Source organism: Electrona antarctica, assembly GCF_951216825.1.
Source record: "Electrona antarctica genome assembly, chromosome: 17".
In the NCBI taxonomy this organism is placed as follows: Eukaryota; Metazoa; Chordata; class Actinopteri; order Myctophiformes; family Myctophidae; genus Electrona; species Electrona antarctica.
In genome coordinates this window covers 3,742,204-3,755,484 of record NC_136798.1, presented here as the reverse complement: position 1 = coordinate 3,755,484, position 13,281 = coordinate 3,742,204, and the positions used below count along the sequence as shown (strand labels likewise).

General features: G+C 45.0%; 1 protein-coding gene across 1 annotated transcript in view; it reads left to right on the top strand.

The window, feature by feature from the left end:
* slc2a12 (solute carrier family 2 member 12) overlaps positions 1 to 12,599 on the top strand; it is a gene marked incomplete at both ends in the record, with an annotated part of 28,793 nt that extends 16,194 nt beyond the window's left edge. The window contains 4 exons of the mRNA XM_079525591.1: positions 2,590 to 2,711; positions 8,190 to 9,530; positions 11,329 to 11,451; positions 12,463 to 12,599. Of these exons, the coding sequence (XP_079381717.1) occupies positions 2,590 to 2,711; positions 8,190 to 9,530; positions 11,329 to 11,451; positions 12,463 to 12,599 (1,723 nt within the window). The remainder of the gene's footprint in view (positions 1 to 2,589; positions 2,712 to 8,189; positions 9,531 to 11,328; positions 11,452 to 12,462) is intronic.
* Positions 12,600 to 13,281: the final 682 nt, after the last annotated feature.

The following is a 13,281-nucleotide window of genomic DNA, read 5'->3' as shown; positions in this document are numbered from 1 at the left end:
ATAATGCATTAATCATACATTTTATACATTTATACAATGTGGATTGCATATCCACATTCATAAACACTGTAGAAATCAAAGTTGATGCATTTAGTGCATGAAATACCATAAAACTCTATTTTGGGTGGATTCTTTTGTGTTTCGGGCATTAAGGGGCTAATAACAAAAAATGCCCAAAGGATATCACTGGGCACCCTCTTGAATTATTAAGAGGTGACCCCAAGCTACAAGAATCAGTTGACAAAATAACTTTATCTGACGAAACCACGTTCAGCCAAAAATCACCCTTCGGTTCCCGGACTATAACACATCAATGTTGTCAGTTACTGGGAAGTCGGATGTCAAGAACTTCGACAGAAAAGGGAATTAGAATTTCAAGAGAAATACCGGTTTGACTGGTTGAGTCTGTCAGGATCTGCCTTCCGTGTGTTGTGTTTGGTGTTCCTGTATCTTATTTTGAAGTGATGCTTTTGTGTTTCTTGTCCTCCTTTGTAGTAGTTTCCTGCCTTGTCTCACCTTCCCTGATTTTTGGTTCTTTGTTTCATTTGATTTGAGTTCACCTGTGTCCTGTTAATCTTGTGCCTATTTAAGCCCTGTGTTTGGTTGTGTTCTCTGTTGGATTATTGTATTGTCACCTGAGTTCCTAGTCTGTTTTATGTTTGTTTGATGGTGTTGCTCTCCTGCAAACTTCTGTTTAAATAAACTTCCACTTGATTCTGACTTCCTCGCATTTGGGTCCTACTTGGAAACCACCTCCTGACAGAGTCACCATTCTTAGGAAATGTTTGTTTGTTTGTTTGTTTGTTTATTTATTTGTTTTTTAATTTCTTATTTTTTTATTTTTTTATTTTTTTGTGCCAAGGACCCCCAAATTGATACTAATTAGCCAGCGGACCCCCCATTTGAAAAGATATGCCAGGGACCCCCATAAGAGAAGATTTTCACGGCTCTAGCAGTGATTCTCAACCAGTTTAATTTCAACTTAAGGACCCCCAGTTTTGACATGCATTAGGCTACGGACCCCCATGTAATGGCATTTCTATCTCTGGGACCCCCAATTTATATTGTAAAATCAAAGTTAATTTAACTCTTGAGAGTGAACAAATGGGTTCCATTTTGTACACTCAGAGTTACAGACCCATAAAGGGTCCATTTGGTTCCAAACTATCATTTAGCTGGGGACCCCCTGGCACTCCCTCAAGGACCCCTGGGGGTCCCCGGACGCCGGACCCCACTTTGGGTCCAGACCATAGAGTATATAAAAGGATAGAGACTGAACTGGCGCGAAGCTCCGCCCCCCCCGTCCAGACCATAGAGTATATAAGGTCCAGACTCCAGACAGACAGAGCATGAAGTAGTCTCGAGTCCAGAGCCTGCAGCCATAAAGGATCAGAGTCGACTTCTCCTATTGGCGTGTCTGTTTTTAGTGGGAGGAGTTAAACAAGTGACTTTTCCAAAACAAGAAACCTGCACGGACAGACAACACAAGAGCCACACAGGCAGCCTGGGATTGGATTTGCAAAAACAAGTTATGGCACAAACATGAATCTCCAGTAGAAGACTAGCCTATGGAACGGGAAAACGACACAGGAAAACGACAGGATAACACCCGGGAGGAATCAGCAGAGGTATGGAACAACATGTCAAACGCGTATAGACCTGTCATTTTTAAATCTATCAAGTTGCAAAGCTACTTACTTTTGGCATTTAACTTATATGATTGCAACACTGAAAGAGGGAGGCAACAACAGCTGCGTGCGCACAGCATGTTCACTTCACAACAGTCAGTGGACACGTGTAAATATCATTAAAAAACGGCACCTAGCTATTATTATGTAACTAACGATGGATTTTAGGAGGAGGTCGGTTCCATATGAGTGACCTTGTGCAACTGCATTTATCCCGAAGGCAGGCAGGGTCCCGACCAGGGACCTCACCTAACATATATGGTCGTGCTGGTCCACTCTTAATATGGGTTATAACAATATTTACTGATGAACTGGTCATGGTAGCCTACATTGGTAATTTGGTACACTAGCCATAGAAGCAATTAAAGCATATGTGGTGAGGAAATTGCTTTGCCTACAGTACAGCCATCTTTATTGGTCCAACTTTTCAACAGTTGCAGTAATGCTTGTCGGTGCAGTGGTTTGGTTTTATTGAGGTTTATACAGCTCTCCTGTATGTATGCTGCAGGACTTTGCATAATAACCAGTGAATTACACACACACCTCGCAGACACAAACAATGGCAGTCTATATATAATAAATATCTTGTTCAACAAATATGCTAAATATTTCTAAACAAACAAGTTATCTCGGGACAGGATCAGCAGATGGAAATTATGTCAAACGCCTAGTAGCCTAGAGTCTACAATCAAATCATTGTGGAAATGTGATGTCTTATGTATATACTAGGCCTAGTTTACTTTTATAACGTGTTTATAACGTTTTTGTGTGTTTATACCTATCATCCTACTGTAGATGCAATATGATATGGCCTTGATGATGATGATGATGATGATGATGATGATGATGATGATGGTATGATGTTTCCATACATTCACACACTTCTCTAATCTCTACATAGTGGAGACTGGTTGAAGATGGACCCCAGCAGCACTGAGACCCAGAGCAGGACCTCCTCGGACCTACAAGGCCATCAGGTCAAGCATGAAACCCAGGGGCAGTTGTTGGAGGATCGTTACAGAGGTAGGCTACACACCAAGCTTCTTCTTTTTGAGTCCCTCCTATAAACAGCTATAGTGTTTAATGTTTGTGTTGAACACAAACATTGACCCATTTAGACCGATTGGCAATTCCACAAATGTCTTCTAAATCCTGATAGTTTTCATGAAAAACCCATGTTTCTATGTCAGTCGTTCTCAAACATTTTCATGTCAAGGACCCCCATCTGTAATTGGCCACCGACCCCAATCTCAAAATATGTTGTTCCAGGGGCCATCTAGAAGCAAAGATTTCAGTTAAAACCGTTCGCTCGGAAAGAATATATATTCAAAGATTTGTGCCACATTTTCACGAAGTTCATCTGCTTTTTTTCAATAGCTAAAGTAAATGGTAAAAATGGTAAATGGTGCATTTATATAGCGCCTTTATCCAAGGCGCTTTACATAGATTGTGCATCAATTCACCCATTCACACACACATTCATACACCGATGGCGGCCGAAACCATGCAAGGCACTAGCCAGCACATCGGGAGCAATGTGGGGTTCAGTGTCTTGCTCAAGGACACTTCGACACTAACTCTGGGGGAGCCGGGGTTCGAACAGGCAACCTTGCGGTTACCATCCAGCCACTCTACCCCTGAGCCACCGCGCGTTATGTTAAAGTGTAACATAACGCTTGAAACACCAAGAGGGGTTCCCGCCCAGAATGGGTTAATGTTTGCGTTCTGTGAACACAAACATTAAATGCCATATTGACAATTGATGGAGAATTTACGCCATATGTATGTGTATGTATGTCGGTGGGAACCCAATAAGGGACCACCATTCTTGATGATGATGCACGATGATTAGAGCGCCCCTCACTTCACACGGGTGTGATTTGTTCTCTTTGATTGAATACTTTATTAACAGTGCAATAACAAGTCAAACCGTTACACAGTATAGGGAGCGTTTACATATGAATGGGTGAGGCTAGCAGTTGCCATTGTTCTTGTAGAGTGGATTATCTATGAGTGTTCGATTAAGTTAAATCAATCAAATTGTGTTCCAGTTTTTTTCTGTCTTTTACTGTCAGCAGAATGGTTAATACAGTGTCTCTCTGTCTCTCACACACACACACACACACACACACACACACACACACACACACACACACACACACACGCACAAACGACCTATCCACAAGTCTATAGGCCTATTAATGTTTATGGATCATTGTGTCATATCTTTGCTTCTGGGAGGAGTCCCTGCCTGGAACAACATATTTTCAGATGGTGGGTTGGCGGCCAAATACAGATAATATTTGGGGTTCTTGACATGAAATATTGAGCACCACTGATATAGAAACATTGGTATTTCAGAAAACTGTCATGATTTAAAGGACCTTTTTTAAATTTCGACGTCAGGCCTAAATGGGTTAAGTAATTAAGTGTATATAGAATTTGGTATATAGAATTGATTGACATTTCTATTGTCAATAATGCATTATACATGAAACATATATACTTACAGATCTGTCAAAAGCATAAAACAGCAAAAGAAAGAAGGAAAAAAAAAATATATATGAGTGTAAATAAATGTGTGAACTGAGTACCTTATGTTTTGGGAGTGGCGTAGTAGCAGAGACATCATGCAGAATAAAATATTATAAATAGTTACGCAAATACAATTTCAACCTAATAGACAACTTAAGTGGTTAAACTACAGTATGTGCAAAAGCACCATTTACTGATACTGTGGCCAGAGAAGATGGTAATTCAAGTCATTCCATGACCTACAATTTGAATCCTTTTCAAAAGGGGCTCAACAATTAACAAAGTTAACAGAGTTAATCAGCTGAGCTGATTAATTTAGAAGAAAGTGTATTTAATTTAACAGTATTGTCAAACTGTTTCTTCCTGCTATAAGTGTGCACAGCTATTATTACCCCCAGAACTGATAACAGAACAGCTCATTGTGTTCTCTAGGAATATATACGCTATCATTACATAATCCATCATCATTACATAATGGCAGCTAGAATGGAAGGGGACTGAGGCGAGTGGTGGGGGGTTGGGGGGGGGGGGGGGGAGGGGGGGGGGGGGGGGTCTGTCCTGAAAATAGCTCACTTTGGTACAAATCACTGCATGGAGTCTCCAGGATTTGGTTCACAGCTGTAACCCCCCCCCCCCCCCCCCCCCCTATTTCATGTCAACAACCCCCAAAATTATATGTAATTGGCCGCCGACCCCATCTGAAAATATGTTGTTCCATATGTTGTTTCCCCCCCCCCCCCCCATATAATCCTTAAAACACCCAAAAGGGGTTCCCACCCAGAATGGGTTATGTTATCCAATACTAATTCAATTAGAATGAGAATGGAAATGGCTGACATTTCCAGTAAGATGAGTTGCAGGAAACAAATTGTGTAAAAATAGCTTACCGGAATATACTGTAGTTTATCATCAGAAATGGTCATAAATGTTTTCACCCACGCACGCCTACTGTAATTTACTGGGGGGGCCTGATAACGCTGATAACCTGATCACAATGACCCCTTTTCCACAGGGTTGGGAACCGCTTCAGTTCAGAAGCAGTTTTTAGTCCATGTACCAGACCTCCAAAATAGGAACATTAATTATGATTTGAGTGGGCTAAATGCATATCCATATTGAATAAACACGTCACAGAGACCTCATGGAGTGAATGCTTCCACTTCCATGTTTGAATAGCAACTTACTGTATGTTGTATATCTGCACTGCATCTCTAAATGAGTGAACATTATGTACAGTCTATAAATAAATATAAATGTACAGTGAATATACAGTAGGCCTACATTATCGCCAGTGAAACCTATATATGAATCATATATGAATATTACTCCTTTATGAATGAACATGCTGGTAGACTATGAACAAATTAGTAGATACAAAAAAAAAGTCAAAGTCATACGATTTGTCACACACGTTACCGCAGTGAAATTTGTTTTCCGCATTTGACCCATCTCTTGGAGCGGTGAGCCGCAGCCAAGGAGCGGTGAGCTGCAGCCGTGCCGCGCTCGGGAATCATTTGATTAGTAGATTTGACCCCCCAATCCAACCCTTTGATGCTGAGTGCCAAGCAGGGAGGCAATGGGTCCCATTTTTACAGTCTTTGGTATGAACCATCATTGATCTCTGCTTACCTGTCTTGTGACATTCTTTGTCTGATGTCTGTTGACACAGACACTCACACTCAAGAAAACCTACACTCACTGTTTTGAAAACAAATATCGCCGTCCCAATGTGAAGGACTCGCCTAAAGTGTTTGCATTTGTCATACAATGCAGTTGTTGTCATATCACCAGATATATCAGTACGGCAAAGATCTGGCTATGTGAGACCAATGAGCATACAGATATACAGACTATCAACAATGAATACAAGAATGTATGTATGTGTGTACAACAGTGAATATGAGAATGAATACTGGTGAATATACTGTACTGTCCCTATGGTCCTACAAAGAGGATATGAGGATGAATATGTATAATGTATAATAATCATCAGTCTATGAAATATACATTACCTTCTCTCAAAAGTGATCGGTTAAAGTTTGGTAATGTAAATCTTACTACTAAAACAAGTGCAACACGCCAGACAGAGTCCTTGCAGGAGCCAATGGTGAAAGATCAATAGTTCCAGACATTGCAGGTCTTAATGTTATCATATGGGTTAATATATGCTGCTGATTATATACAGCAGATTGCCCTATCTCTGTGTAGCTCACACTGATTGATTGATGCAAGTCAAAGCACAAGTTAGTTAACACACACACACACCCAGTCACGCATGCACATGCACGCACGCACACACGCACACATATGGACACATATGGACACATTATGCACACAATGCATAATGGCTTCCGAGATTGCTTTAGCATTCTTTCTGGGAACTTTTGACCTTCTACAGTCAGCACTGTGGGGGGAAGCTACATGTTCTACAGTCAGCACTGTGGGGGGAAGCTACATGTTCTACAGTCAGCACTGTGGGGGGAAGCTACATGTTCTACAGTCAGCACTGTGGGGGGAAGCTACATGTTCTACAGTCAGCACTGTGGGGGGAAGCTACATGTTCTACAGTCAGCACTGTGGGGGGAAGCTACATGTTCTACAGTCAGCACTGTGGGGGGAAGCTACATGTTCTACAGTCAGCACTGTGGGGGGAAGCTACATGCACTGTGGGGGGAAGCTACATGCACTGTGGGGGGAAGCTACATGCACTGTGGGGGGAAGCTACATGTCTACAGTCAGCACTGTGGGGGGAAGCTACATGCACTGTGGGGGGAAGCTACATGCACTGTGGGGGGAAGCTACATGCACTGTGGGGGGAAGCTACATGTCTACAGTCAGCACTGTGGGGGGAAGCTACATGCTGTGGGGGGAAGCTACATGCACTGTGGGGGGAAGCTACATGTTCTACAGTCAGCACGGTGGGGGGAAGCTACATGTTCTACAGTCAGCACTGTGGGGGGAAGCTACATGTTCTACAGTCAGCACGGTGGGGGGAAGCTACATGTTCTACAGTCAGCACTGTGGGGGGAAGCTACATGTTCTACAGTCAGCACTGTGGGGGGAAGCTACATGTTCTACAGTCAGCACTGTGGGGGGAAGCTACATGTTCTACAGTCAGCACTGTGGGGGGAAGCTACATGTTCTACAGTCAGCACTGTGGGGGGAAGCTACATGTTCTACAGTCAGCACTGTGGAGGGAAGCTACATGTTCTACAGTCAGCACTGTGGGGGGAAGCTACATGTTCTACAGTCAGCACTGTGGGGGGAAGCTACATGTTCTACAGTCAGCACTGTGGGGGGAAGCTACATGTTCTACAGTCAGCACTGTGGGGGGAAGCTACATGTTCTACAGTCAGCACTGTGGGGGGAAGCTACATGCGCCATTGTTTTTATGGCAGGGCACAATTCCTTGAAATCAATTTTTCCTCTGCTTAGGGTTAAAGTTTGATAATTGATAGTTATTTTACACTGCCTTACAATGACATATAATGTATGCGTAAATGCAACATATTGCCTAACTTGACAAGAATAGACAAGATACCTCGCATAATTAACCCATTCAGGACTGGAACCCCTTTTGATGTTTTAAGCATTATGTTACGTTAGCTATTGAAAAATAGCAGATCTAGAAAATTGTGAAAATGTGGCGCAAATCTTTGAATATATATATTCTTTCAAAGCGTTTTTAACTCAAATCTTTGCTTCTGGGGGGGGGTCCCTGGAACAACATATTTTCAGATGGGGGTCGGCGGCCAATTAGGCTACAGCCTACATATAATTGTTGGGGTCCTTGACATGAAATTGTTTGAGAACCACTGACACAACATCAGTATCGGCAGATACTCAAAACAAGAAAATTAAATGATCGAAATTGGATCGGGAGCAAAAAAAACGTAATCGGGACATCCCTAATTTATCCTTATCCTATCTTTCTTTCCTCTCCTCCTCTCCTCCTTCTCTTCCCAGGGTGCAGCCAGTTGGTGAATCTGGCAGCCGCCGTGGCCTCGCTCAGCGGCCTGATCCTGGGCTACCAGATGGGCGTGACCTCCGGGGTCCTCCTCCAGCTGCGGGGCGTCCTGTCGCTGTCCTGCCGGGAGCAGGAGCTGCTGGTCAGCTCCCTCCTGCTCGGCGCTCTGCTCGTCTGCCTGGCCAGCGGCCCCCTGCTGGACCGATACGGCCGGCGGGCCTCCATGCTCATCAGCGCCGCCCTGGTGGTGGCCGGGAGCGTCGTGCTGATCGCCGTCACGTCGCTGGCGGCGCTGACGCTGGGGCGGATGGTGGTGGGCATGGGGACGGCGCTGTCAGGGACGGCGGCGTGTCTCTACATCGCCGAGATCTCGCCTCGGGAGCGCAGGGGCCTGCTGGTGACGCTGTACGAGCTGATGGTGGTCCTCGGCGTGCTGTCCGGGTTCGGTTGCAGCTACGCCTTTGGCGCTCTACCCAACGGCTGGAAGTATATCTTTGGACTGGTGATACCGCTGGTGCTGCTGCAGGTCGCGGCGCTTTTGCTCCTTCCGCCCAGCCCGCGCTTCCTGGTCGCCCGGGGCAGGTCGGAGAAGGCCATGGCGGTGCTGCTCAGACTCAGGGGCGGCCGTGCCAAGGAGGAAGATGTGGCCGCGGAACTCAGAGACATCGAAGTGGCGCTCAAAGAGGAGTCGCAGTACGGCTTCCGGGAACTGTTCGGCGCAGAGGCCAACCTGCGCTCGCGTCTGCTCACGGGCGTGGCGCTGGTGTTCCTACAGCAGGTGACCGGTCAGCCCAACGTGCTGTCCTACGCCTCGCCGATCCTCCGCAGCGTGGGCTTCCACAGCGACGCGGCGGCCGCCCTGGCCTCCACGGGGTTCGGGGCGGTCAAGGTGCTGGGCACCATCCCCGCCGTGCTGCTGGTGGACCGCCTGGGACCCAAGAGCTTCCTGTGCGTGGGCGCCGTCATCATGTGCATGTCGCTGACCACGCTGGGCGTGGTGGCGGCGCAGAGTCACACCAGCCTCACCAGCCTGTGTCAGAGTCCGTCTGCAACACTGAACCACACCCATAGGGCGTGGTGGGCTTCTAATGCTACCGCTGTGGAGAACGGCGGCAATCTGACCACAGCTTTCCTCGACCGATGGAACAGCAGTGACTCTAAGGAGCGAGAGAGGTCGATGGGCAGCTGGGTGTGGGTGCAAAGGACTGACGGAGACAGCGATGGGACAGCGGGGTCGGGCGGAGCGAGGACTCGTGTAGAAGTGTCCCAGTCACTGAAGTGGATATCACTGATCAGCTTGCTGGTGTATGTGGCAGCTTTCTCCATTAGTCTCGGCCCGAGTAAGAACACGTGCGCACATGCACGCACACACACACACACACACACACACACACACACACACACACACACACACACACACTAATTTATAAATTATATATATATATATATATATTTTTTTGTCAAATAGGTTTTTATTGAGAACAGATTATAACACAAACATTATGATATGAAATACATTTTTCTTTTATAGAAAACAAAAAAAGAGGAAAGAAAAAAGACAAAAAGACAAAGGAAACCCTCAACCCTCCCACCCATACTGCTCAGTGACACCGCATACTATACAATAAAATAGAAAGATGATGAAATGCTCATGGAAAACATCTGAAAAGAAAATGAGTACAGTCAACCATATCAGTGGTATCCTGTCCATTAATTGTTTCTACTCAAGTAATGGACAAGGGGCAGCCAAACCTTATCAAATTGTCTCTCTTTGTTACTCAGGAAATACAGTACCAAATGATATATTTCTAAATTAAACAAGAATTTGCTACAGTACTATGCAAGCACGCTTTGTGATGGAGCCTGAGGCTCTATTCAGATTCGTAAAGTAAACTCTTATCTTAATGTGATGTCTACATAAAGTATACTGTATTGTGTATATACATTACCTGAATGTAGGTCGACCCTCATTACTGTCAAACATGCTCTACCAGTTCTCTGAGTTCAGTTAAGGGCTTAACCAATATCTTTGCATTGCTAATTGTACTGCAGCAGTGGCGTGCACAGATAGACACTAGGGGGTGCTAGAGCACCCCCTGCCCTTTTGGCAATGTGCCCTTTTGAGAAAAAAAACGAAAAAAAATAAACTTTTTTTTTCTTTTTCTTTTAAAAAAATAGCAGACCTACAAGCTCGTAGCGCGCCACTCGGTGGCGCGCTATGAGCTTGTAGATCTGCTATTTTTCAATAGCTAAAGCATAACATAATGCTAACACCAAAAGGGGTTCCCGCCCAAAATGGATTAAGGCAACCGGCCGGTTCCACGCGCTGCACAAGGTGCCCTTTTTTAACTTGAGCACCTGCCCCTCTAAATGTCTGTGCACGCCACTGTACTGCAGTCAGACCAGCTGTGCACATTTTGGCGAGTGGCCATGCACATTTTCACCCAATGTATTTTTGTATTGGTAGAGTTTCTTGCTTTATTGTGTCAATGTCAGGATTATTTTGACTTGAAAGTACTTTACACAATGGTGTGTGTGTGGGTCGGTTAGCCTCATAGCATAATTGCCTAAGTAATTATCCTTTGGCCAAATTAACATTTCTGCCTAAGTCTACTCTCCTAGCACTGCTGCTTCATTGGGCCTTATGGCCCTCAGCCTATCAGAATGCTTACATTCCAAGATGACCCATTTAGACCTGGTGTAACCTACGTTACGTTGTTTTATGCCAGCTGCACCTTCTGTGTCACATACACCTCTGAACGTGAGTGGAAAATCGAGTGGCAAAGTGAGTTTCAGATAGGTTTCCTATCAGATAGGACTTTTCTGTTTGGATGTATGAGCTGCCAAGGCCAGAAAGTAGGGTTTTTTTTTGCCACTCAGTAGGCGTTTTTGCATAACTTCGGGTATGATGATGATGTCACGCACATACCCTCTATAGCAACATCATTTTCTTTATTAAAAAAAACAAAACCTTAGGTTAGGCTTAAGGAGGGTTTTTTAGAATCGGCCTCAGGTCTAAATGGGTTAACACACGCACACACACACACACAAACAATGTATGTATTGTACAGTATGTATTTGCATGTTATACTATGCTATATGATATAACTGTGTTATGTGTGTGTGTCTCCATTGCAGTGGTGTATGTGGTCCTAAGTGAGATCTTCCCTACTGGGGTCAGAGGGAAGGCCGTCTCCGTGGTGTCAGCTGTCAACTGGCTCACTAACCTGCTCATGTCCATGACCTTCCTCACAGTTACAGGTACAGTGCATACATACGGATCCGACGTACACGTGCGCACGCTTATTACTCATTTTTTTGCTCAAAATGAGCAAAAAAATCAGTGTTTGTAAGCTTATTATTCCCTCTTCTTACATCCGCGGATGAAAACATCTCATCGCCAGTCTACCGCAGCCTAGAGTGAAGCCACACTGTGCTTTGGGCTACACTTCCTGGTTGCCCACAAGGTTTATTAAATCAGGTTAGGAAGCAAAGACCGTACGGTGGCCTCCATGTTACTCCCTGGAAAGAAAGGAACATGCGCAATTGAGACCAGGAAGTTGTACATACAAATCATAGATATGGCACAAATGGCCCAGCAGATGGTGTGATGCCACTAAAAGGAGGGATGCTTGTACATATGTCACGTCCGACCAACATTACTGTCTGTGTGATGATCCATGCTGGGACTTACTTATCCACTTGCTGTTAAAATGTACAAGCATCCCTCCTTTAAGTGGCATCACGCCATCTCCTGGGCCATTTGTGCCATATCTATGATTTGTGCATGTACAACTTCCTGGTCTCAATTGCTCATGTTTCTTTCCTTCCAGGGAGCAACATGGAGTCCACCGTACGGTCTTCGCTTCCTAAACTGATTTAATAAACCTTGGTTGCTCTTGGTATTTCACGCTTTTGACTGGCACTGGCCTCACGATCCCCGCCTATGTGTCGGGAGGGAATGTATTTAATACCCTGGCATGACTCATTTGTGGTGTCAGGGTTTAGCTGCGTCCTCAGTCCTCACCTGTGCAAGCTTTTGTTTAAACACCTTAAAAAAAACTTTATTTATGAAGGGTAGGTTCGTTGAGCATGAGTGCTCTTTCTCAGCAACGCCCCGCTTCACTGGTTGTTGCGTGTGCAGCACAACCACCGTTTCACGGTTGGCCACTGAGCATCTACAGGTTGCACCTCTGTTTATGGCGCAATTTTAAAAGAATATATTTGGCTAATGAAATATTATATTGTTCTCCATTGTTCTTCTCATTGCAGAGAAGATTGGCGTTCCTAACGTGATGTTCCTGTATGCTGCCATGAGTTTTGTTCTACTGGTGTTCGTCATTCTGTGTATTCCTGAGACCAAGGGACGGACACTGGAGCAGATATCTAAAGAACTGGCCAAAAAGTGAGTAGTTTTATAGCAAAAGGCCGATGCACACCTCAAAAGGCTGGTGACAGGTGCGTAGGGCAATAGATGCACACCTCAAAAGGCTGGTGACAGGTGCGTAGGGCAATAGATGCACACCTCAAAAGGCTGGTGACAGGTGCGTAGGGCAATAGATGCACACCTCAAAAGGCTGGTGACAGGTGCGTAGGGCAATAGATGCACACCTCATAAGGCTGGTGACAGGTGCGTAGGGCAATAGATGCACACCTCATAAGGCTGGTGACAGGTGCGTAGGGCAATAGATGCACACCTCATAAGGCTGGTGACAGGTGCGTAGGGCAATAGATGCACACCTCAAAAGGCTGGTGACAGGTGCGTAGGGCAATAGATGCACACCTCAAAAGGCTGGTGACAGGTGCGTAGGGCAATAGATGCACACCTCAAAAGGCTGGTGACAGGTGCGTAGGGCAATAGAGTATATAATGAAAAGGGTATCTGCACACTGTCAGACACTTGCCAAAAAATGTTGCTCTTTATTTGGTCGACGTTTCGGTCGCTTAGACCTTCATCAGGACAGACAATACCCTTTTCAAAAAAGTGAGTATAGTACCATAAGACAGTGGTTTTCCACCAGTGTTCCGGGGACCACCAGTGGTCCTTGAAGCGGTTCCAGGTGGTCATCGGGTAAACGATGGAGTGTAAAA